We start from the raw sequence: 24,430 nt of genomic DNA on the forward strand, positions 1-24,430 counted from the left end.
CTCGGTCTGTATCTTGTGGGTTGACCTTTCGCGCGCTCGGTGCCTACGCGCATGTTTGAGCATGCTTGATGCGTGAGCATACTTGATGCTTGAGCACGCTTGATGCTTGAGCATGCTTGATGCTTGAGCATCGATGCGTGAGCATGCAAATGTTTGAGCATGCTTGATGCTTGAGCATGTGCTATGCGCCATGAGCATAGGTTTTGGCTGTCCATGACATCTTGATTTTAAGCCTCGGTCTGTATCTTGTGGGTTGACCTTTCGCGCGCTCGGTGCCTGCGCGCATGTTTGAGCATGCTTGATGTTTGAGCATGCTTGATGCGTGAGCATACTTGATGCTTGAGCACGCTTGATGCTTGAGCATGCTTGATGCTTGAGCATCGATGCGTGAGCATACTTGATGTTTGAGCATGCTTGATGCGTGAGCATCGATGCGTGAGCATACTTGAGGCTTGAGCATGCTTGATGCTTGAGCATCGATGCGTGAGCATGCTTGATGCTTGAGCATCGATGCGTGAGCATACTTGATGTTTGAGCATGCTTGATGCTTGAGCATCGATGCGTGAGCATACTCAGATGCTTGAGCATGCTTGATGTTTGAGCATGCTTGATGCTTGAGCATCGATGCGTGAGCATCGATGCGTGAGCATACTTGAGGCTTGAGCATGCTTGATGCTTGAGCATCGATGCGTGAGCATGCTTGATGCTTGAGCATCGATGCGTGAGCATACTTGATGTTTGAGCATGCTTGATGCGTGAGCATGCTTGATGCGTGAGCGAACCCAGATCTGATTCAGCACAGATATGAGGGTTTTCCCCAAAATATCGGGTATTTCTTCCTGTGTATTTCCAGATCATTGTTCAGATCCGATAGTATTTCTTCCTGTGTATTTCTTCCAACAGATCTGATAGTATTTCCAGATCTGGAAATATTTTTTAGATCTACGGAAGAACATATCTGAGAGAAGAAATCGTAGATCTGAGATATCGATGAACAGATCTGGAATATTGATGAACAGATCTGAGATATTGATGAACAGATCTGGAATATTGATGAACAGATCTGGAATATTGATCCGTATATCTGAGATCTTGATGAACAGATCTGTAGATCTTGATGAACAGATCCGTAGATCTGATGAACAGATCCGTAGATCTGAGATGCTGATGGACAGATCTGAGGGCCGAAACGAGAAGCGAAGTGTGGTTCATTGCCGTCCCACGGATGGCGCCAAATGTAGAAACGTGAAATGAATCTGACCTGACCCATGACGATGTTTCCACGGACTTCGAGATGAACGAACCACGACTTGCTTGCTTCTGCTCCGACCACTGCTGTGATCTGCTGTGACTTTTGGGGGTGTGGAGGTGACCGCTAAGAAATCCAAAGGATCTCTTGTTCACAGACACAAAAATATGGTGGTGGCTCTTATTGAGCTATTTGCCAACCCTTGATAAGGAGGTGGAGACCTCCTTATATAGGGAGCCTCATGGCCACCATCATGGTACCCTAATGGGCCTAGCCCAGTTAGGGTTACCTCCACAAAACCCCCTCAGCCCAAAAACAAATGTATTAGCCCATATAATAAAATAAGCCCAAAACACAATAAATTAGGGTTCTTAGTACCATACCCCGACAATTACATTTTACTCTTTAAAAGAATACAATGTCTACTTCTCGACTTTGTTTCATGAACATATTTTTGTAATATGTGAATTCTTGCTACATTAAATAATAATAAATTATACGATCAAAAATACGGTTTTATATAAATAAATGGATATTCAATACAAATTTTATTTTAATTAGTATCATTATCAGTTTGTTATGATACAAGTACGATCACAGGATTTGATAAGAAAAAGTTTGTTACTAGTTTATGATAAAAAAAAAGTATTTTATATTTTATTTACAACTTAGTTTACAATAACCACTTTCAAAATTTTTATAAACACAAATAGTCTTTAACGCTTTTAAAGCATTTATAAAAAGGTATTTTGTAAACATAATCGTTTAAATAAAGTTTCCAGTTTTCGATCGTTGTAAACATGTGGTTATGCATTATGTCAATACGAGAAATCGATTTGAAAAGTTTATATATTACATGTATAATGTATATGGCCATAATCTAATAAGTAATTAGTTAGTTAATATATACTAAACATAAAACTTGAAACTACAACCTTTATTTAGCATTTAATAGTAGGAGCATAAAGCATCAAGTGCATTATATAAATATTAACCAAATGTCATTATATATATATATACTATTAAAGAAATATAAACTTTCTATTGGTTAATTTTACCGCTTTGTAAAAATAACTAGGATTCTTAAAATATCTTTACAATTTAATAATTCAAAATTAAATTAATAATTTACTTTGTTAAGCTCTTCTTTTTCTCTACACTTTAATCATTTTCCATGTACACTTTAATCTCTCCTCTAAATAGTTGAAGCTTAGTTTTGAAATGCATTAATGTAAACAAAATTCGTAACATTTTACAAGGTCTATCATGTTATAAATATAATACACTCACTTAAACATTAATTCGTTTTGAATCATATGTTTTTATTGGATTATATTATTTAGTGTTAGCCCATGGGCCTACCTTAGGTAATTAGGGTTTACATATCATTCTCTATATATTGTAATGCATTATTATTAATGAGGACAACCTAGTATTTACCAATATCTTATATGGTATCACAGCCAACCTCTACCACTTTCGTTGCCCCAAACACAAACAAACCTTAGCTGTCGCCATCGAGTTCAAACCCTAGACAGGGCGGCGTGCCACCATCGCCGCCTCCCTGTCCCACCTTCGTTTATCAGTTTCGTTTCTTCTTTTCTATATTTAGTTTTCATTCAAATAAAGCTTTGTTATCACTTATCTTAGGGGGTGTTTGGTACAGAGAATGGAATTGTAGAGAAATGGAATAGAGAAATGGAATTGCAGAGAAAGGGAATTGGTCTGGAGAATGAGAATTGACTGTTCTGTTTGGTAGTACAGAGATTTCAGTAGAGAAATATAGCTGAGAATCATTTCTCTTGTTTGGTACATAGAAAATAAACAGAGAATTATATCAACTTTATCATTAGCACAAGTATTTTATTCATAACAAATATTTATTAAAAAATAAAAAAACATATAAAAAGATGCATAAATTCCAACCAAAATATGCATTGATCAAACCAATTCACATACAAAATAGCAGCCTAAACCAGAAGTCCAAAATCTCCAACTTCATAAAAAGTAGCAGCCTAAACCATTCCAATAATTTTATAAAAAATAGCAGCCTAAACCAGAAGTCCAAAATCTCCAACTTCATAACCAAAAGAAAAATGGATGTCAATTGTCAACAGCAAAACTTTCATAAGTATGCAAACAACTAAAAGTCTGATGATCAAAAACACAATAATTGAAATCTGGAAATTAAAATTTAGAAACAATAACTTAGTTTCTAAATCCCCTGCTGTTCCTTCTACCTCTCGCCTTCTCAAACTTCCGTCCCTTTGACCTCACATAGGGCTTGGTGTGACTGTGTGGTACACCAGCACCAGGACCCATATGCTTAAGTGCTTCACGACTCTTTGGACCTCTTAGAAGAACCTGCATCACACAACCAATTTGTCAACATGAATTATCTTTCAGTCAATGAATCTTAATAAAGACTACAAAAATACAATTTGCCATTCTAAAACAATATAAATTAAAAAATAACACATACAGTGTTCTGGCTAAGAGGGGCACGAAGAGCCAGCTGGTCAAAGGTCAAACACTCTCCACCTGCCTTCTCGATCCTTGCCCTTGCAGTCTCGGTGAACCTCAGTGCGGCAACCTTGAAGCATGGGATTTCATGAACCCTAACATCATCTGTAACGGTTCCCACAACCACAGCAATCTTGTCATCCTAATTAAACAAAAAAAATCAGAATCATGCTACAGGAAGAAACAAACAGTTTAGATGACAAATTATATTCACAGCATTACTATTTGATGAAACTAAAATGTTGACCTACATTAAACTTCGAAGCAAGTGTTCCAACTATAATTTTATATGGCAGCAACACCAAATCATAGAAATCAAAAACCTCAGACATTCACCATATTCAATATGTTCCAATAACAATCTAGCATACTTAGAAGATCATACAATTACTTTTCAACTATTATTAACAGCCAGAAATTAATTAACTCTGTATAGAATAAAACTCTTAAACAAAAACAAATCACACTCACATAATTCTGATTTGAAGAAACTAAAATGTCTATGATTAAAAATGAAAAGAAGCGTTGCAACCTATGGAATCAATTTCTGTGGTATCTCGATTATAGGTCATCATGTATAATATCAGTCAGAATATCGGTCAGAATTTACACCGATACTCCCAATATAAGTGTTTTAAGCCAAACTAGTCAACTTTTAGTGTTTAATGTTAACGTTTTGAGTCTTTATCAGTTCATGCGTGGTACAATTTTGCAAGTTGCAAAAGGATAATTTATTAATACAGGGAAAGTATACTGAATTGTTAGTGTTAAAAGGCTATATTTTCCCGCATTACCTTCATATGTTCCAACCCAAAATTTTAGACATAACACCACATTATGAAGAGTGTTTCATATTTACAAATCTAATAAACAAAATATAATAAAACTGTTACAATAACTATTTACAATAAACTGTTAAAAACAAATACCTTTCCGGACATGTAACGAATGAGACGAGAAAGTGAAATCGGAGGCTTGTTAACTTTGCTCGTGAATAGCCTCTTCAATATCACAGCGTTGAAGTTGCTTCCAATCCTCCTCACCAAAAACCGATAAAGCTGTTCATAATAAAAACAAAATATTAAAACAAATAGATGAGAATTGAGCTGTGTATTGATTGATACCTTGACGAGGAGTTTGAGGTAGATATCGTCGGATCTAGGGGCGGTTCTTTTGGTTCGCTTGCTCTTACCTCCGGCAACAAGATCGATACCCTGGGATCATCAAACAAAAACTGGATTAGCAGTGTTATGTAACTCATATGGAAACTAGGTTCCGGTGAATGAACGATACCATGACAACGATGGCGGCGGCGGTGGCTAGTTAGTAAGAGGAAACAGAAAATCTACGAGGATAGGGAATAGGAATAGGGAAACAAAAATCATACCTGGTTCGAGCAGAAATCAAGCGAGGATGGTGGTGGTGTGCGTGGGTGGGTAATTAGATAGAGATTAGAGGATGGTGATAGAAGTGAAAAGGAAGAGAATGGAAGTGAGAAATGAAACCCTAGAGAAATGATTTCTCCGCCTTTTTTAGAGAAAAGAAATCAGGGAAATGGAAATGGTTTATTTCCATTTCTCACCTCTTTCTTTCGTAAACAAACAAGAGAATTATTTCCATTTACATTTCTCACCCCCCAATTCTCTGTACCAAACACCCCCTTAGTGTTTTCGTCCATCGCCGCCATCAAAACCATCCTTTTATTAGCCGCACATTTTATTCAAAGGTTTAATATCTTGTTGGTTTACGTGAGGCTCTGTCCATTCTTGCACAACAAGACAAGATTGTTTTGAATTAAATCTTGATTCCCAAACAAAGCAGAAGTGATCCATGCACGGGTCGAATTTATTTTTGGTGTTTGTTTTACAATTTTAAGGTTTCTCCATGGCTACCATGACATGAACATGTACTTTGAGCTTTTGATGATGCTACAACAGCATCTCAGCCACCATTCCACTCCCCGATCGTACTCCTCAAGCCGCTCCTTGTTTTCGCGCTGCCGAACTCTTTTGTTTTATTTATTGCAGCCTACTTCGGTCCACTGCTAATTGTACTACGGTCCCTACTATTGCCGCCGACTTCGGTCCGCCGCTTATTGGACTTTGGTCCTCTGTCGCGCCGCCTGCTAGACTACGGTCTGCCGTTACACTGCTAATTTGTTAGTTTTTTCTTTTGGTAGCTGCGCCGCCGCATTACATGTTTCTTGCAGGATTACGAATAAATCATTGAAGCCCGTGGATGATAAAATCAAGCAAAATATGGATTTGTTGGCAAAAGTTTGGATTTCTAAGTTGATCAAAGCACATTTATCTTATTATTAATGTTTTATGTTTTTAGTTTTTTTTTTCAATCTAAGCTTCTGGTTTCCTTCCGCTCTGACTGCGGGGGAGTATTGGATTATATTATGTAGTGTTAGCCCACGAGCCTACCTTAGGTAATTAGGGTTTACATATCATTCTCTATATATTGTAATGCATTAGACAACCTAGTATTTACCAATATCTTACAGTTTTGTGCTAATCAATTAGGTTTATCAAAACAATCCCAATATCTAGGTACGTTATGTTGTTCCATTCATTTTGTAGTGTATTCGTTAAGGAAACTTTTAAAGATTTATGATTTGTTCATAATTAATAAATTATAAGTGTAAATTAAATTCATCTTTATTTAATGTAATACGCTACTTTTCTATTGTATAAGTTACCACTTATATAATTTTTGAAATTTTTTATATGCATGTAATTAACTCACGCTAACGCGGTTTACAGAACATTAAAATTAGCATTTGATCTTTTGTAACAAACTCACATACAATAGTTGTTTAGATTGGAATATGATACCAATACACAATATTTCTTGTTTAAAATAGAATGTTAAAAATGAAGTAAGAACTTATATAGTCTGAGAGAAGGGTGAATGAACAAAAAAGTAAATATCAACCCAACACTTAAAGCAAGTTCAGTTAATAATTTATTTCATTCCTATTAGTTGACCAATCGTTATATTATCTCATTAGGGAAAAAATAACCCATTAGGGAAAATTATTTTCTTGAATTATTTACTTGAAAATGTATATAATAATATTTAGAGATTACAATGTTAACTAACGAGATAATTACAATCTATTATGTAATTGTATTTAAATTCCCATTGATATTTATTATTCGTAATAATTTTTTTGTAAAAAAGCGGGCTCGGATGTAACCGGAAGTACAGAAGAGTAGCTATCAAAGAATTTTAACAATCGAGCTCCCAGTTGGTCTATCAACAACATTTTATTGTAGACATAACAGTACAATGTGAATGCTTCTACGAATGTCGTGCAAGGAGCATGATGTCATATTCTTCATTAAAGGGTCAATCAGTCTGGCCGTTGTCCTATCTTGCCAACATTTCCATGCCTTCAAGTGAGAAAAGAAATTCATTTTTAATCATATATATATATATATTGCAATTATTATATAATTTAAAAAATGAAAGGTGATTACATACAAAGCTAATCAAGTGTTCCAAGTTCCCTCCTATATGAAATTTTTAGGTTTTCTTAACATATTATCGTCTACAACGTTATCACCCCAAAACTGAAGACATCCGATTTTACTGAAAATTCACCGTACATGCCATATTCATATTCTGGAGCCCTATATATATACTATACAAAAAAATAAAGTGTAAGCATTGGCAATATATGTGGCTGTCTAAAGTATAAATAAATTTAATAAAGTACCTTAGTCTCCTATATTTTTTTAGCAAACACATATAATACTTACATGGTTCCAGCATCACGCATTGTATTCACGTGAATTTCCTGAAGTTTAAACCACCTTGCAGTACCAAAATCTGCAATCTTGGGATTTAATTGACCATCCAACAATATGCTAGATGATTTCAAGTCATGATGGATAATGAAGCCGGAGTTTTCATCAAGATAAAAAAAAAGTCACTTCGCAATGCCTATAATTAATTTTTTTCGTGTTACCCAATCCAGACATCCACGCTTAAATGAATCTACATGAGTCATCATTGGAATACCATCAATTAATATTTTAAATAAATCAAAACCTATTTTTATTAAAAAATAAACTTAACGATCTAATATTCAAAATATTATATTTGATTCTTTAAAAGAATAAATTGTCTACTTCTCGACTTTGTTTCATGAACATATTTTTGTAATATGTGAATTCTTGCTACATTATGTAATATCTCAGATTTTTCGTATTTGTATTCGTTTAAGTTTAAACTGATTCGGGAACGTAATTTTGATCTTTCGAACTATTTAAGACTTGTATTTATTGGTATTCGACTTGGTTTAACTTATTTTATAATTTCATAACTTTCATTTATGCCAAATAGTTCTTAAAAAAACCCTTAAAATCAGTTAAAACGGCTAAAATTCGCATTTATAAAAGTACAGTGACTATTTTTGACCCAAATCTCGAAACTCATGCCCCAAGTTAAGTTATATAATATTATAACATGTCCATTTTCTTATCTTAAATATTAAAAATGAATTTTTATTATTAATTGGTTTGATTTTGTTATTAATTGATTATTTTGTTTCCTAATTCGTTTTTAGCATGCAAATCACTTATTTTAGGCATAAATCGGGTGAATTAAGCTCCAAGAAAACTAATATAACTAAAATACATGTCCATATACATAACACCTTGACCAAGAACGAAATTTACAGCTTGTAACATTGATTTAATCATTAAAGGCCCTTTCGGTTCTTAAACGAGTAAGTTACCATATTTAGATCGATTTAGTGTATTCTATATAAACATATCATTATTTGTTAAACACAAATCATCCCTAAACCCTAAAGCACTACTCTCAGCCTTCACCCTCCTCTGACCCTCCTCAAACTCTTCGGTTTTTGCTTATTGGCTGAAGATACGTTCATAACCGGTTGACTTTGCATACATATGGACCTTTGACTTATCGTTTCTGTTGATTCTTTCACTTTACGGGTAAGTTGTAAACATTGAAATCATTCGTATATATTCCCTAGTCAATAAACTTCAATCAATTTCGATGGTTGAAGGGTGTTGACCGGTCAAATCGTTTAAAACTCGTTAAAGGACAAAATAGTCAACTAGTTTGACTTAACGTTTTCTCATACTTCTGGTCGGATTCAACGTTCGGTCCAGAAGACTTTTATTCTCGTAACGAAATTTTAAGGCTACTGACCAAAACCTGACTTCCGAATCGCTGTTCGGATTCTGGTCAGTACCAGCTCGCTTAAATCTTAAATTTAACATAACTTGAGTTCTAAACGTTCGTTTGGATTGATTCCAATGGCAACGAGTTTGTTTTTATTTATATTATCATATCCCAAAAGCTTAGATTCTGAATCATATATATCATTGGACGTGTAGTGGACAACTTGCTTATTCGTTAAGCTCTCTTAATCGTATTTACATTCGTTATCCATTAATCTAAGGTGAGTTTATCATTCCCCCATTTTACCAACTTTTTTAAAAGTTTTGGGGACATATGCTTATGTATCTGTATTTCGTACTATATATATTCAAACAAATGCATACGTGTTATTGTGAGTGATTTAATCAAACATACGTGCTACTTGCTTACTTGTGTTACCATTCAATCAATCGTATATTGGGATTACTATTCGATCAATCATATAGTGGGTGTTCCCGCTGGTGACAACGCCCGATTTTCTTGGCAACGGTCTACATATTTGTTTATGGTTTCATTATATTTATCGCATTTATCACGTTATGCTTATTTATATTGTTGTGTCAAAACTGGTGATATTCTCACTCAACTTTATGTTGACAAAACTCCATTTTATACGCATATGCAGGTTGCTTGTATTGAAGATTGAAGTTTGGACATGTAGACAAGATCTTAGGATATATTCAAGTTAATCTTTATTTGAGCTTATATTTGTATGTTTAAATTGTTTACCGTATTTGGATATTATGTGTATAATTGAAATAAAATAATTAATTAGATATTGTCACATTTATATCATGATAGTATCTTCGAGCAGTAAGCAATCAGATCACGCCCTGACATTTCCGCCTTAGGTTTGGTGTGACAGATTGGTATCAGAGCCGAAGGTTAAAAGATAGGTCGTTAGAAATTGTCCTAAACATATGTTAGGAACCCTATACGTGCTTATCTGAACTGCCTTATGTGCTATTTAATAAATTGTTTACAGCATGCTTAGATTAATTATTTTGTTGTACTTATCTTATCTATTTGTTGCACACTGTAACACCCCGGCTTAAGCGGAAACGCCCGAGTGTGACGTACAGATTGCTCAAACACACGTGGCACTATTAAGTGACCATAATAACATTAATTCATTAAATAGCCAAGTACACAAGTTCAATCAAGTAAATAATACGAGTTTAAATCAAAGATAGACAATAATCAAAACAAATGTCTCGTTTATTAAATAACCTAAGTATTCTAAGTGTCTTCTAGTCCTTCATCCTCTAATCACGGTACCTGTAACATATGTATAAAATATGGTCAGCTATAAATATAGCTGGTGAGTTTCCACAGTTTAAATACGTACATAAAAACCATACAATTCATAGACATGTGGTAAACGAGCAAGTAATTCCTTTCCAGTTGGTACAACCAACGTACTTGGATAATCGCGCAAGTAAGGTCCTTTCCAATTGGTAACAACCAACGTACTTGGATAATGAGGCCCTTTTCTACTCTTTACAAATGGACCAGAGTGCAAAGGGGGGCGTATGATCATACTTAATGAGGCTTCCCAATCGTGCAAGTAATATTCGTGCAAGTAATACAAGTAACACACAAGTCCATATACGAATTGTAGTTTTTTAATAGGAGAAATAATACTTGAATTTTTATAAGGATACATATGCTACCCCAAAACATTAAAACATTAAAAAATGGGTGGTGAAAAACTCACCTTAGTAATTGAAGTGAAAAAGGAATAAGAATAACTCGAAACGTCAAAGGAAACCGAAGCGGTCAATCCGTACGAACTATAAATAAGAATAAACACGACTTTAACGACTATTCTAGTGGGATTTTATGGTGACTAATTGTATGAATAACTTTAAAAGTTAGTTATTATTTTATTATAATTTATTACTAACTCTATAGCACTTAGATTATTTTATTATTATTTAAGTTTTCCGAAAGGTTGGTTGTTAATGTTAATTACGCACTTTAATGGCACGAAAACGAAGTTTAAACATTGGAAATACTTGAACTATTGATAATAAGTCGTAATTATAATAATGCTTTAACGAAACGATTTTTTAGAAAATTAAAGTTTACTTTACGTTTAGTAAACGATTTTTAATAATGACTTACGAAAACGAGAAACTTGATTTTTAAATGTAAAATGGTAAGATATATTTTATAGTTAATTTATTAAAAAAAATTTTAACTTAAAAAGGTTTCTATAATTTTATTTTGATTTTTAATGATTAAAAAGGATTTATTAATTAGGTGGAAAATTAAATAAAAAGAATATGGCTGACCCGGGTTTCGAACCCGGGTCCTGAGGTTTACATGTGCAATGTGTAACCAGTTGAGCTAGGATAAACATTCGTTTATGCTTGGTTTCCCTTGTTTAAATATAATACCAGTTTCTAATAATTTTGGTTAAATAATAATAGTAATAACATGTTATCAAGAAAAAAGAAGGAAGGCATGCGTGACCCGGGTTTCGAACCCGGGTCTCTTGTTTGTTATCCTAGCATGTTAACCAGTTGGTCTAAAGAGCAATTCAGATTAAACTTGAAAAATATTATATATATATATATATATATATATATATATATATATATATATATATAAAATAATAATGAAAATTCATCTTCTTCCTTTATCAAGAACATAAACCCTAATTTTATCAATTGGGGTTTCTGTTTTATGTTTGTTCAAATTAGTTTAGGGTTATTGTTTATTGGTTAATTGACAATAATAAGCATATAACAATTACCTTTATACGTTTTGGTTTGGCCGATATTAAGTTTGCCGGAAAAACAGAAATAGAGCTCCTAATTACAGACAAATCGGTGTATTAGAGGGGGATTGAGAAGTGTGAGCGAGTTGGTTAGAGGTCTAGGCACCTATTTATACTAAGGGAATGAACGTCTAAGCGTTAAATGCCTTGATTTGATTACTCGGATTTTCCAGCGGGTATCGTGGATGCAAATCACGGTTTTAGGGTGTTAATACACAATTAATTAGTTGGACATACTATAATATTGACGATAAAACGCGTTAAACTGAAAGTTCGGGTCAAAGATCAGAGTTTAGAGGCTATTTGGGATTTGCTAGCTCCGCCACCGGCGGCCGGCCGGAAAAACGGGGAAGGAGGGAGGGGGGGTAGGGTTTTGTTATAATAATTTAAATAAAATTTACAGTTTCAGCCCCTTATGTTTAACAAACTTATTAAATATAATTTAAATTCTTTTAAGTTAAAATAAGTTTTCAAGTTTTACACTTTTGACCCTAAACTTAATAATCGAATTAAATGGTTTTTGGCTTTGGATTATTTACGCGTTTTAACTCGCTTAACGTTTAAGGCTCGGGGTTTTATAAACATTTAAATAACAACGAACAACGAATAATGAACATTAAATGTCGGGAATCACTTTATTAAAATATATTTAATACATCGAAACGACCCAACGGGTCGAGTTTACAATACGAACACGAATCGAAAATTGACAAATGTCACACACACACACACAAATTCCAAGGCTATGCCTCAAATTCCAAATATTTTTCTAAATCTTTTATTTTGGTAGATTATCTTTTATTGTGGGAAATTTCTTAAGAATTCCCGTGTTTTGTTTCGTTCATTCACCTTGAAACATGGGGGTATGACAAATGTCGTACAACCATAACTTTAAGTGGTACCTGTAATCGGCTAAACGGTTGCGTGGTAAACATAACTGGCTAAACGGTTATACTTCCAAATTGTGTTTTTAAATTATTTTAAATGCTTAGTTGGGTGAAACATCCATGGAAATCCATGGGCACTCCAACTATCCATTTCTTAAACCATTTTTTATTTGATTTTTGGTTGGAGCGTATCGTCCGGGGTGGTTCCCGAGATACACCAACTACTTATATTTGATTCGTTGATTCGATATTTAGTTGGGTCGGTTAAATGCCATGTAACGCTCATGGTCTGAACAACTCCATTGATTCGATAATTCATTAATTAGTTGGGTCAGTTAAATGCCATGTACACGCTCATGGGCTGACCAACTCAATTGTTTATTACTCGTTATTTGAATTGGGCCAACAAATTGCCATGGAACGCTCATGGGAGGCCAATTCACAAACTTTATGTTGCTTTATTAAGTTGGGCCATTCAAATTGCCATGGAAAGCTCATGGGAGGTCAACTTGTTTGATATGCTTGATTATTTTATTCTTGGAAAAATTTCATAAACATTGTTCATTTACTTAAATGTTTCATACCCATACATATTATTTTAAATCCCGACTCGTCCTCGAGTCTTCACTAGCACTAATTCACATACATACATATACATATACATACGCATCTTTATTATTTCATATCAACTTATTCCTATAACTCACCTGTCATTTTACATATTTTCATCCTTGGTCCTCGTTGAATGTCTTCCCTAGGAAATCATTATCATAATCAACATCGCTCACCTGTTTCTCGTGATTGCTGTTTGACTACAAGAATCAACAAGGAGTTTGCTGCTGTATTCCGTTAACCAAACCACCGTCAATCTCGACAAAACTAAAATACACCGAACAAAAAATCTTATACTAACTCATATCCATTAAAATATTATTTAAATCATCTTTTCTTATTTATATTCATATTCTCAAACTATAAATTTCTAAGTGTATTTAAATACTTACCCTCAATTTTAAACTATAAATATTTTATTACCTCTTTTTTTTCTCATGTTATTTTTCACAAGTTACTTTCCATTTTATAAATATTTATTATTAAAATTCAAATATTGTAAATTTTATTGATATTAAACTAAATTTTTCATCATTCAAATTCAATTTTCATTGTTAAATTAAATCTTCCATTAATTAAATTTTTACCATTAAAATTGACTTTTTGATAAATCCCCATTAAAACCCATCACTCACTTTATTTATTAATTAAGTCGTTATTTGAAACTAAACGTTGGTTCGTAAATATTTCAATTCTCAACTTTGAATTTTTGATACATCTTAAACATTTTTGAACGTTTTAATGATAAATTCGTAGTTGGTAGAATAGTCATGGTGGTTCATGCATTTCTAGTCTCGCGTTTATCTTATTTTATTATATTACTTCACATCTCATTTTGGTATCACAATTAATTTAATATTTGTTATTTACTTGAATTTCCATTATAAATCACCGATAATTCAACTTACCTATTTCATATAATATTTATAACGATTTTGTGAAAAAGAAAAAATCCATGAATTCCCAATATAATCTAATTTAATATCTTCAATTACCCATCTTATAGTTTATCTAATTTAAAAAAATATATAAAAAAAATAAAAATTTAATTGGAATAGGACTATCTCGGTGATTCGGGAATATCTGCTTCCCAGTTTAATCTATTAACAATGTAATTCAAATATGAATATTTTCGCATTATCATTAATATTTAAATTATTAATTACTAACTATTATAATATTTCAGAATATCTTAATCGAATTAATCTAATCTCAAAATTTCCAACTTGAAAAGCTATAACTTTATATTAACTTCTCTTTAAAATCCCATAAGTTCTCGAACTAATCAAACTCGACTCGTCAAAATTTTATTAACTATGTTTAAACATATACTCTCGATCTTAAGAATTTCATCCTAATGAATACGATCTTTAAAGATTCCACATGTTATTAACTATCTTAAGAATAAGTTAAACTTTTGCGCATATCATCTCATGAATCAAGTTCCTTTATCTATCACAGTTAACTTCATATTCCATTCTTAGCTTATTCTCGATTGTCATAATTCACTTCAAATGCCTGTTTCACGAAATCCATTCAAAACTCTAAAATTTGTAACTTTCCTATAAATGGTGTTTAGAAATTTCACGGTTTTAACAAATTCTACTCGAACATGTATTAATTATCTTTTGAATTTATATTTAAAAATTATCAAAACATTTTCTTTCTTTCAAAATGATGGTTTTAAATATTTTATAACCCACATGATGAAACGAATTATGCGGACCATGCGACGATAAGAGTAATTATGGTCGCGAACATAATTATCTAAGTCCTCGCATGGAAATCATAAAACATAAAATTTTGTGTCATGATTTAGAACCTAAGATAGCTTGGGTAACGGTACGAATGACGAAATGACATGGATATGGTGGATACGCCGCTGGTACATCCTATATATAAGTGCCCTTATCAGATTGTCATTCGAAGCATTGCTTTGGTTATTGAAAGTTCTATGTTATGATATTTTCCTTAAAAAGTTTAATAGTTTTCAAAACGATAATGTTTAGGTTTTCCTTAATTTCGAGACGAAATTCCCTAAAGTAGGGGAGACTATAATATCTCAGATTTTTCGTATTTATTCGTTTAAGTTTAAACCGATTCGGGAACGTAATTTGGATCTTTCGAACTATTTAAAACTTGTATTTATTGGTATTTGACTTGGTTTAAATTATTTTATAATTTCATAACTTTCATTTATGCCAAATAGTTCTTAAAAAAAACCCTTAAAATCAGTTAAAACGGCTAAAACTCGTATTTATAAAAGTACAGGGACTATTTTTGACCCAAATCTCGAAACTTATGCCCCAAGATAAGTTATATAATATTATAACATGTCCATTTTCTTACTTAAATATTAAAAACGAATTTTTATTATTAATTGGTTCGATTTTGTTATTAATTGATTATTTTGTTTCCTAATTTGTTTTTAGCATGCAAATCACTTATTTTAGGCATAAATCGGGTGAATTAAGCTCCAAGAAAACTAATATAACTAAAATACATGTCCATTTACATAACCCCTTGATCAAGAACGAAATTTACAGCTTGTAACATTGATTTAATCATTAAAGGCCCATTCGGTTCTTAAACGAGTAAGTTACCATATTTAGATCGATTTAGTGTATCCTATATAAACATATCATTATTTGTTAAACACAAATCATCCCTAAACCCTAAAGCACTACTCTCAGCCGTCACCCTCCTCTGAACCTCATCAAACTCTTCGGTTTTTGCTTATTGGTTGAAGATACGTTCATAACCGGTTGACTTTGCATACGTATGGACCTTTAACTCATCGTTTCTGTTGATTCTTTCACTTTACGGGTAAGTTGTAAACATTGAAATCATTCGTATATATTCTCTAGTCAATAAAATTCAATCAATTTCGATGGTTGAAGGGTGTTGACCTGTCAAATCGTTTAAAACTCGTTAAAAGACAAAATAGTCAACTAGTTTGACTTAACGTTTTCTCATACTTCTGGTCGGATTCAACGTTCGGTCCAGAAGACTTTTATTCTCGTAACAAAATTTTAAGGTTACTGACCAAAACCTGACTTCCGAATCGCTGTTCGGATTTTGGTCAGTAACAGCTCGCTTAAATCTTAAATTTAACATAACTTGAGTTCTAAATGTCCGTTTGGATTGATTCCAGTGGCAACGAGTTCGTTTTTATTTATATTATCATATACTAAACGCTTAGATTCTGAATCATATATATCATTTGACGTGTAGTGGAAAACTTGCTTATTCATTAATATCGCTTAATCGTATTTACATTCGTTATCCATTAATCTAAGTTGAGTTTATCATTCCCCTATTTTACCAACTTTTCTAAAAGTTTTAGGGACATATACGTACGTATCTGTATTTCGTACTATATATATTCAAACAAATGCATACGTGTTATTGTGAGTGATTTAATCAAACATACGTGCTACTTGCTTACTTGTGTTACCATGCAATCAATCGTATATTGGGATTACTATTCAATCAATCATATAGTGGGTGTACCCGCTGGTGACCAATGGCCGATTCGCTTGGCAACGTTCTACATACTTGTTTATGGTTTGATTATATTTATCGCATTTATCACGTTATGCTTATTTATATTGTTGTGTCAAAACTGGTGATATTCTCACTAAATTTATGTTGATAAAACTCCATTTTATACGCATATGTAGGTTGCTTGTGTTGAAGATTGAAGTTTGGACATGTAGACAAGACCTTAGGACATATTCAAGTTAATCTTTATTTGAGCTTATATTTGTATGTTTAAATTGTTTGTTGTATTTGGATATTATGTGTATAATTGAAATAAAATAATTAATTAGATATTGTCATATTTATATCATGATAGTATCTTCGAGCTGTGAGCAATCGGATCACGCCCCGACATTTCCGCCTTAGGTTGGTGTGTGACACATTAAATAATAATAAATTATACGATCAAAAATAGGGTTTTATATAAACAAATGGATATTCAATACAAATTTTATTTTAATTAGTATCATTGTCAGTTTGTTATGATACAAGTACGATCACAGGATTTGATAAGAAAAAGTTTGTTACTAGTTTAGTTTATGATAAAAAAAAGTATTTTAAATTTTATTTACAACTTAGTTTACAATAACCACTTTCAAAATTTTTTTAAACACAAATAATCTTTAAAACTTTTAAAGCATTTATAAAAAAGGTATTTTGTAAACATAACTGTTTAAATAAAGTTTCCAGTTTTCGATTGCCGTAGAGTAGAAAAAGTTTGTAATCGTATTTTGCCAATAAAAAATGATATTCTATTTGGATACTACTCTAAGATTGGCACAGTCTAGTCTAGTACCGGTAGTGCAATAATAATTAAAGAATGCTAATTACAACTAATAAATTTGAGGGAAATAACAATAACTTGTTATACGACAATAAGTTGACACGTTTTAATATACTTACAACTCATAAATTTAATAAAATCTATTCAAGGCTAATTACAACTAATAAATTAATATATCAATTTAACACTCTTTCATTATCTTTATGTTACAATTGCTTTTATAAAAAACAATTAAACAAAGTGACACAATTATTTATTCATGTAGATATTAAATAATCAAGTTATGATACTTTTCATACATATATCAATTTAGCAAGGGTCACAACTATATCATTTTTAACAAGTAAATACCGTAACATCTATATTATGTAAATAATCTTAACAATCATCTTGTGATGCTCATGCCATATAATGTGGTTATGCATTATTTCAATACGAGAAATTGATTTGAAAAGTTTATACATTACATGTATAATGTATATGGCCATAATCTAATAAGTAATTAGTTAATTAATATATATTAAACATAAAACTTGAAACTACCATCTTAATTTATGTTGCATTCAGTAGTATGAACATAAAGCATCAAGTGCATTACATAAATATTAACCAGATGTCATTAAATCTATATATATATATATATATAATTAAAGAAATACAAACTTTCTATTGGTTAATTTTACTGCTTTCTAAAAACAACTAGGATTCTTAAAATATCTTTACAATTTAGTAATTCAAAATTAAATTAATAATTTACTTTGTAACGCTATTCTTTTTCTTTCTACATCTTAATCATTTTTCATGTACACTTTAATCTCTCCTCTAAATAGTTGAAGCTTAGTTTTGAAAAGTGTTAATGTAAACAAAATTCATAACATTTCATAAGCTCAATCATGTTATAAATATAATACACTCACTTAAACATTAATTCGTTTTGAATCATATGTTTTGTGCTAATCCACTAGGTTTATCAAAACAATCCCAATATCTAGGTACGTGATGTTGTTCCATTCATTTTGTAGTGTATTCGTTAAGGAAACTTTTAAAGATTTATGATTTGTTTATAATTTATAAATTATAAGTGTAAATTAAATTCATCTTTATTTAATGTAATACGTTACTTTTCTATTTTATATGTTACCACTTATATAATTTTTGAAAATTTTTATATGCATGTAATTAACTCACGCTAACGCGGCTTACAGAACATTAAAGTTAGCATTTGATCTTTTGTAACAAACTCACATACAATTATTGTTTAGATTGGGATATGATACCAATACACAATATTGTTTGTTTGAAATAGAATGTTATAAATAAAGTAAAACTTATATGGTCTGAATGAAGGGTGAATGAATTAAATAGTTTATAATTAAGTAAATCAACCCAACACTTAAAGCAAGTTCAGTTAATAATTTATTTCATTCCTATTAGTTGACCAATCGTTATATTATCTAATTATGAAAAAAACTCATTAGGGAAAATTATTTACTTGAAAATGTACATAATAATATTTAGAGATTACAATGTTAACTAACGAGATAATTACAATCTATTCTGTAATTGTATTTGAATTCCCATTGATATTTATTATTCGTAATAATTTTTTGTAAAAATGCGGGCTCGGATGGAACCGGTAGTACAGAAGATGAGCTATCAAAGAATTTTAACAATCGTAGTTGGTGTATCAACATCATTTTCTTGTAGACGTATCAGTACAATGTGGATGCTTCTACGAATGTCGTGCAATGAGCATGAAGTCATATTCTTCATTAAAGGGTCAATCAGTCTGGCCGTTGTCCTATCTTGCCAACATTTCCAAGCCTACAAGTGAGAAATGAAATTCAATTTTAATCATATATATATATATATACATATATATATATAGGGTATGGATCCTAAGAGAACCATTGGCAAATTGAGAACTTTGAGAACCATTTTGAACCACTAAAAAAACCCTCTAAAAAAATATTAAAAAAATTATAAAACAAACAAAACCGAAAATTTTAAAAAAGTAATAAAACCAAAATTCTTATATTTCATTCCGGTTTCATTAAAAAAAATCTGAAATTTTTTTTTCTTTTTAATTCGTATTATACCTATACAAATATGTATACTTTCATTTAATCTCTAGTTACGTAATATACACATATGTACATTATCATTTACCTTAAATTATACATATGTGTATAGGAAAAACATGTGTGTACATATTATACATATATGTATAATAAAAAAAACCAATTTTTTGTAATTCGTATTATACCTATACATATGTATACTTTCATTTAATCTCTAGTTATGTAATGTACACATATGTACATTATCATTTACCTTAAATTATACATATGTGTATAGGAAAAAAACATGTGTGTACATATATGTACATATTATACATATATGTATATGTATAATTTAGCTAAACCAAGAATTTTTTTTTTAAACCGGGATGGTAAATAAGAACTTTGGTTTTTTTTTTTAATTTTTTTTACACATACGTAATACATGTAGGTTACATACACGTAAAAAAATTACAAAATTTTTTACGCACCGAGTTGACTTTTTACACATGTGTAACGGACGTAAAAGTTAGGTTACACTTACATCTTTATTCTCTGTCAGATTTAATCTCAACCACATATTACAATCCATTTAATTAAATGTGTGGCCAAGAATTAAGTTCTTAAGTGTTTAAAACTCAACATGGTTCTCAAAATATCCCTCCCCTATATATATATATATATATAAGATCAGGATCATTGAGAATTTTTTAGGAATTGAGAACTATGAGAACCATTTTGGACCACAAAAAAAACCCAAAAATAAAAAAAATCATAAAACAAAAAAAACACAAAAATAAAAAAAGTAAAAAAACCAAAGTTCTTATTTATCATCCCGGTTTCTAAAAAAACGTAAAATAAAATTCTCGGTTTAGCTAAATTATACATATACATATATGTACACGCATGTTTTTTTCCTATACACATATATATAATTTAAGGTAAATGATAATGTACATATGTGTACATTACATAACTAGAGATTAAATGAAAGTATACATATGTGTATAGATGTAATACGAATTAAAAAGAAAAAAAAATCGGTTTTTTTAATATACATATATGTATAATATGTACACACATGTTTTTTCCTATACACATATGTATAATTTAAGGCAAATGATAATGTACATATGTGTATACAACGTAACTAGAGATTAAATGAAAGTATACATATGTGTATAGGTATAATAAGAATTAAAAAAAATTGGTTTTTTTTAATGAAACCGGAATGAAATATAAGAATTTTGGTTTTATTACTTTTTTAAAATTTTCGGTTTTGTTTGTTTTATAATTTTTTTAATATTTTTTTAGAGGGTTTTTTTAGTGGATCAAAATAGTTCTCAAAGCTCTCAATTTGCCAATGGTTCTCTTAGGATCCTTACCCTATATATATATATATATATAAATATATATATTGTAAATATTTTATAATTTAAAAATGGTTACATACAAAGCTAATCAAGTGTTCCGAGTTCCCTCCTATATGAAAATGTAGGTTTTGTTAACATATTATCGTCTCCAACATTATCACCCCAAAACTGAAGACATCCGATTTTACTGAAAATTCACCGTACATGCCATGTTCTAGAGCCTTATATCCACTATTCAAGAAAAAAAAGTGTACGCATTGGCAATATATGAGCTGTCTAAAGTATAAATAAATTTAATAAAATACCCTAACCTCCGGTATTTTTCTAGCAAGCACATATAATACTTACTAGAGGTGAGCAATTCGCGGTTCTGAACCGCGAGAACCAGGGAACCAGAACCAAACCGCTAGATCCAAACTGTATTATTGTATTACGGGTCCGGTTCCGGTTCCGGTTCTTAAATTTGGATGAAAACGATTCTTGGTTCGGTTTCGGTTAAAACCGACGGTTCTAGTTATTAAACCACTAGAACCAGGTTAGGTTTAAACTTTGAAGATTACATTTAAAATCCTATTTATTTAGTTGGCTTTCATACTTCCATGTACGAGCAATCATCCATGTTCTCACTTTCTTAGTTACATTTAATCCCTTACAATAGCATAAACGATAATCAGCTTCTACAGCCCTAAATATGTTTTAAATAACAATTGTTTTCTGAAATATTTGAGCCATTCTAATCTATTCTCAATCTCATACATTAAAATATAATATGTTGATATGATAATACTTTTCATGGGATGGTGTTTGTTTCTTTCACCTTCTAATGTTTCATATTTGGAATTTTAATTGAAAATTGATTCTGGCAAGAACCGTTTACACAAGAACCATTTAACTCGGTTCCGAAATGAACCGGAACCTTTCAAATATGGTTCGGTTCCGGTTCTTATATTTAGCATTTAACGGTTCCGGTTCGGTTCCGGTTCTGGTTCAGTTCTCGCGGTTCCAAACTGTTGTACACCCCTAATACTTACATTGTTCCAGCAGCACGTATTGTATTCCCGTGAGTTTCCTCAAGATTAAACAGCCCTGCGGTACCAAAATCTGCAATCTTGGGATTTAAGTGGCCATCCAACAATATGTTAGATGATTTCAATTCACGATGGATAATGTTGAAGCCGGAGTCTTCATCAAGATAGATAAAAAGTCCCTTCGCAATGCCTATAATTATTTTTTTTCTTGTTACCCAATCCAGATATCCACGCTTAGATGAATCAACATGAGTTATCATTGGAATACCATCAATTAATATTTTAAATAAATAAAAACCTATATTTATTATAAAAAAACATAATGATCTAATATTCAAAATAATATATTTTATTCTTTATAAGAATAAAATGTTTACTTCTCGACTTTGTTTAATGCACATAATTTGTAATATGTGAATTCTTGCTACATTAAATAATAATAAATTATACGATCAAAAATAGGGTTTTATATAAATAAATGGATATTACATACCAATTTTATTTCAATTAGTATCATTGTCAATTTGTTATGATACAAGTATGATTACAGTATTTGATAAGAAAAAAGTTTGTTATTAGTTTATGATAAAAAAAATTATTTTATATTTTATTTGCAACTTAATTTAAAATAACCACTTCTAAAATTTTTTTAAACACTTTTAAAGCATTTATAAAAAAGGTACTTTGTAAACATAACCGTTTAAATAAGTTTCCAGTTTTTGATTGTCGTAGAGTAGAAAAAGTTTATAATCGTATTTTGCCAATAAAAAAAGATATTTATTTGGATACTACTCTAAGATCGGCACAGTCTAGTCTATTACCGGTAGTGTAATAATAATTTAAAAAATGCTAATTACAACTTATAAATTTGATGGAAATAACAATAATTTGTTATACGACAATAAGTTAACATCTTTTAATATTCTTACAACTCATAAATTTAATAAAATTTATTCAAGGCTAATTACAACTTATAAATTGATATATCAATTTAACACTTATTCATTATCTTTTTGTTACAATTGCTTTCACAAAAATAATTAAACAAAGTAACACAACAATTTATTCATGTAGATATTAAATAATCAAGTTATGATATTTTTCATATATATGGCAATTTAGCAAGGGTCATAACTATATCATTTTTATCTAATAAATACCATAACAACTATATTATGTAAATAATCTTAACAATCATGTTCATGCCATATAATGTGGTTATGCATTATTTCAATACAAGAAATCGATTAGAAAAGTTTATATATTACATGTATAATATATATGGCCATAATCTAATAACTAATTAGTTAATTAATATACTAATCATAAAACTTGAAACTACCATCTTTATGTAGCATTCAATAGTATGAACATAAATCATCAAGTGCATTATATAAATATTAACCAAATGTCATTAAATCTGTATATATATATATATATATTATTAAAGAAATACAATCTTTCTATTAGTTAATTTTACTGCTTTCTAAAAATAACTAGGATTCGTAAAATTTCTTTACAGTTTAATAATTCAAAATTAAATTAATAGTTTACTTTGTAAAGCTCTTCTTTTTCTCTACACCTTAATCATTTTTCATCTACACTTTAATCTCTCCTCTAAATAGTTGAAGCTTAGTTTTGAAAAGCATTAATGTAAACAAAATTCGTAACATTTTATAAGCTCCATCATGTTATAAATATAACACACTTATTTAAGCGTTAATTCGTTTTGAATCATATGTTTTGTGTTAATCCACTAGGTTTATCAAAACAATCCCAATTCTAGGTATGTGATGTTGTTCCATTCATTTTGTAGTATATTCGTTAAGGAAACTTTTAAAAATTTATGATTTGTTTATAATTTATAAATTATAAGTGTAAACTAAATTCATTTTTATTTAATGTAATATGCTACTTTTCTATTTTTATAAGTTACCACTTATATAATTTAATGGTTTAACCAATGTAAGTAGAAAAAAATTTACTTAAGGAAAGTATAGATATAATAGTTCCTTGAGTCTTTCAATATGGTCATCACGTTTTGAGTAAAAGTGTCAATTTCAACCCGGTTACTAGTGAATGACCGATTTTGGTAACATGTTGATGGGCCAAAATAAACATTTATTACTATTATTATTATTTTTAAATCCGCTAAAATTGGCTCATTCAATTTTTGGTTGGGTTGGGTTATGTGGGTTATTTCGGTTACGAGCCTACTTTGGTTTCATGCACACTTGCCAAAATAAATATCATCCCATTTATAAGTAAATAAATTAAAAAACTAAAATATTATCTTATGTTCGTTCTTTTTTTTTCTACAACATGCTTTTACATGGTCTTAGGTTAATCACTTGCGATAACGTCAACATGGAGTTTCGGGG

At 30.8% G+C, this 24,430-nt stretch overlaps 1 protein-coding gene across 1 annotated transcript; it reads right to left on the reverse strand.

Annotated features, from left to right (window-relative positions):
- Positions 1-3,316: 3,316 nt before the first annotated feature.
- Positions 3,317-5,468, reverse strand: LOC143632164 (large ribosomal subunit protein eL18x-like). Its single transcript, XM_077100740.1, has 5 exons — positions 5,397-5,468; positions 4,897-4,986; positions 4,702-4,830; positions 3,732-3,914; positions 3,317-3,613 (listed from the first exon to the last, which is right to left on the reverse strand). Exons 1-5 carry the CDS (start codon positions 5,466-5,468, stop codon positions 3,458-3,460), a joined length of 630 nt encoding a protein of 209 aa, XP_076956855.1. The 3' UTR covers positions 3,317-3,457.
- Positions 5,469-24,430: the final 18,962 nt, after the last annotated feature.

The sequence above is a fragment of the Bidens hawaiensis genome, unplaced genomic scaffold (assembly GCF_021521415.1).
Source record: "Bidens hawaiensis isolate Kalapana, Puna unplaced genomic scaffold, B.hawaiensis_p1.1 tig00006365_1, whole genome shotgun sequence".
NCBI lineage: Eukaryota > Viridiplantae > Streptophyta > Magnoliopsida > Asterales > Asteraceae > Bidens > Bidens hawaiensis.

Bases quoted from the DNA above. Each gene is read 5' to 3' on its own strand.
- LOC143632164 (XM_077100740.1), bottom strand. From the start codon at position 5,468: ATGGTTTTGATGGCGGCGATGGACGAAAACACTAAGGGGGTGTTTGGT. The intron at 3,915-4,701 runs GTATTTGTTTTT...TTGTTTAATTAG, and splicing joins TTCGTTACATGTCCGGAAAG to GATGACAAGATTGCTGTGGT. The intron at 3,614-3,731 runs GTATGTGTTATT...TGTGTGATGCAG, and splicing joins CCCCTCTTAGCCAGAACACT to GTTCTTCTAAGAGGTCCAAA.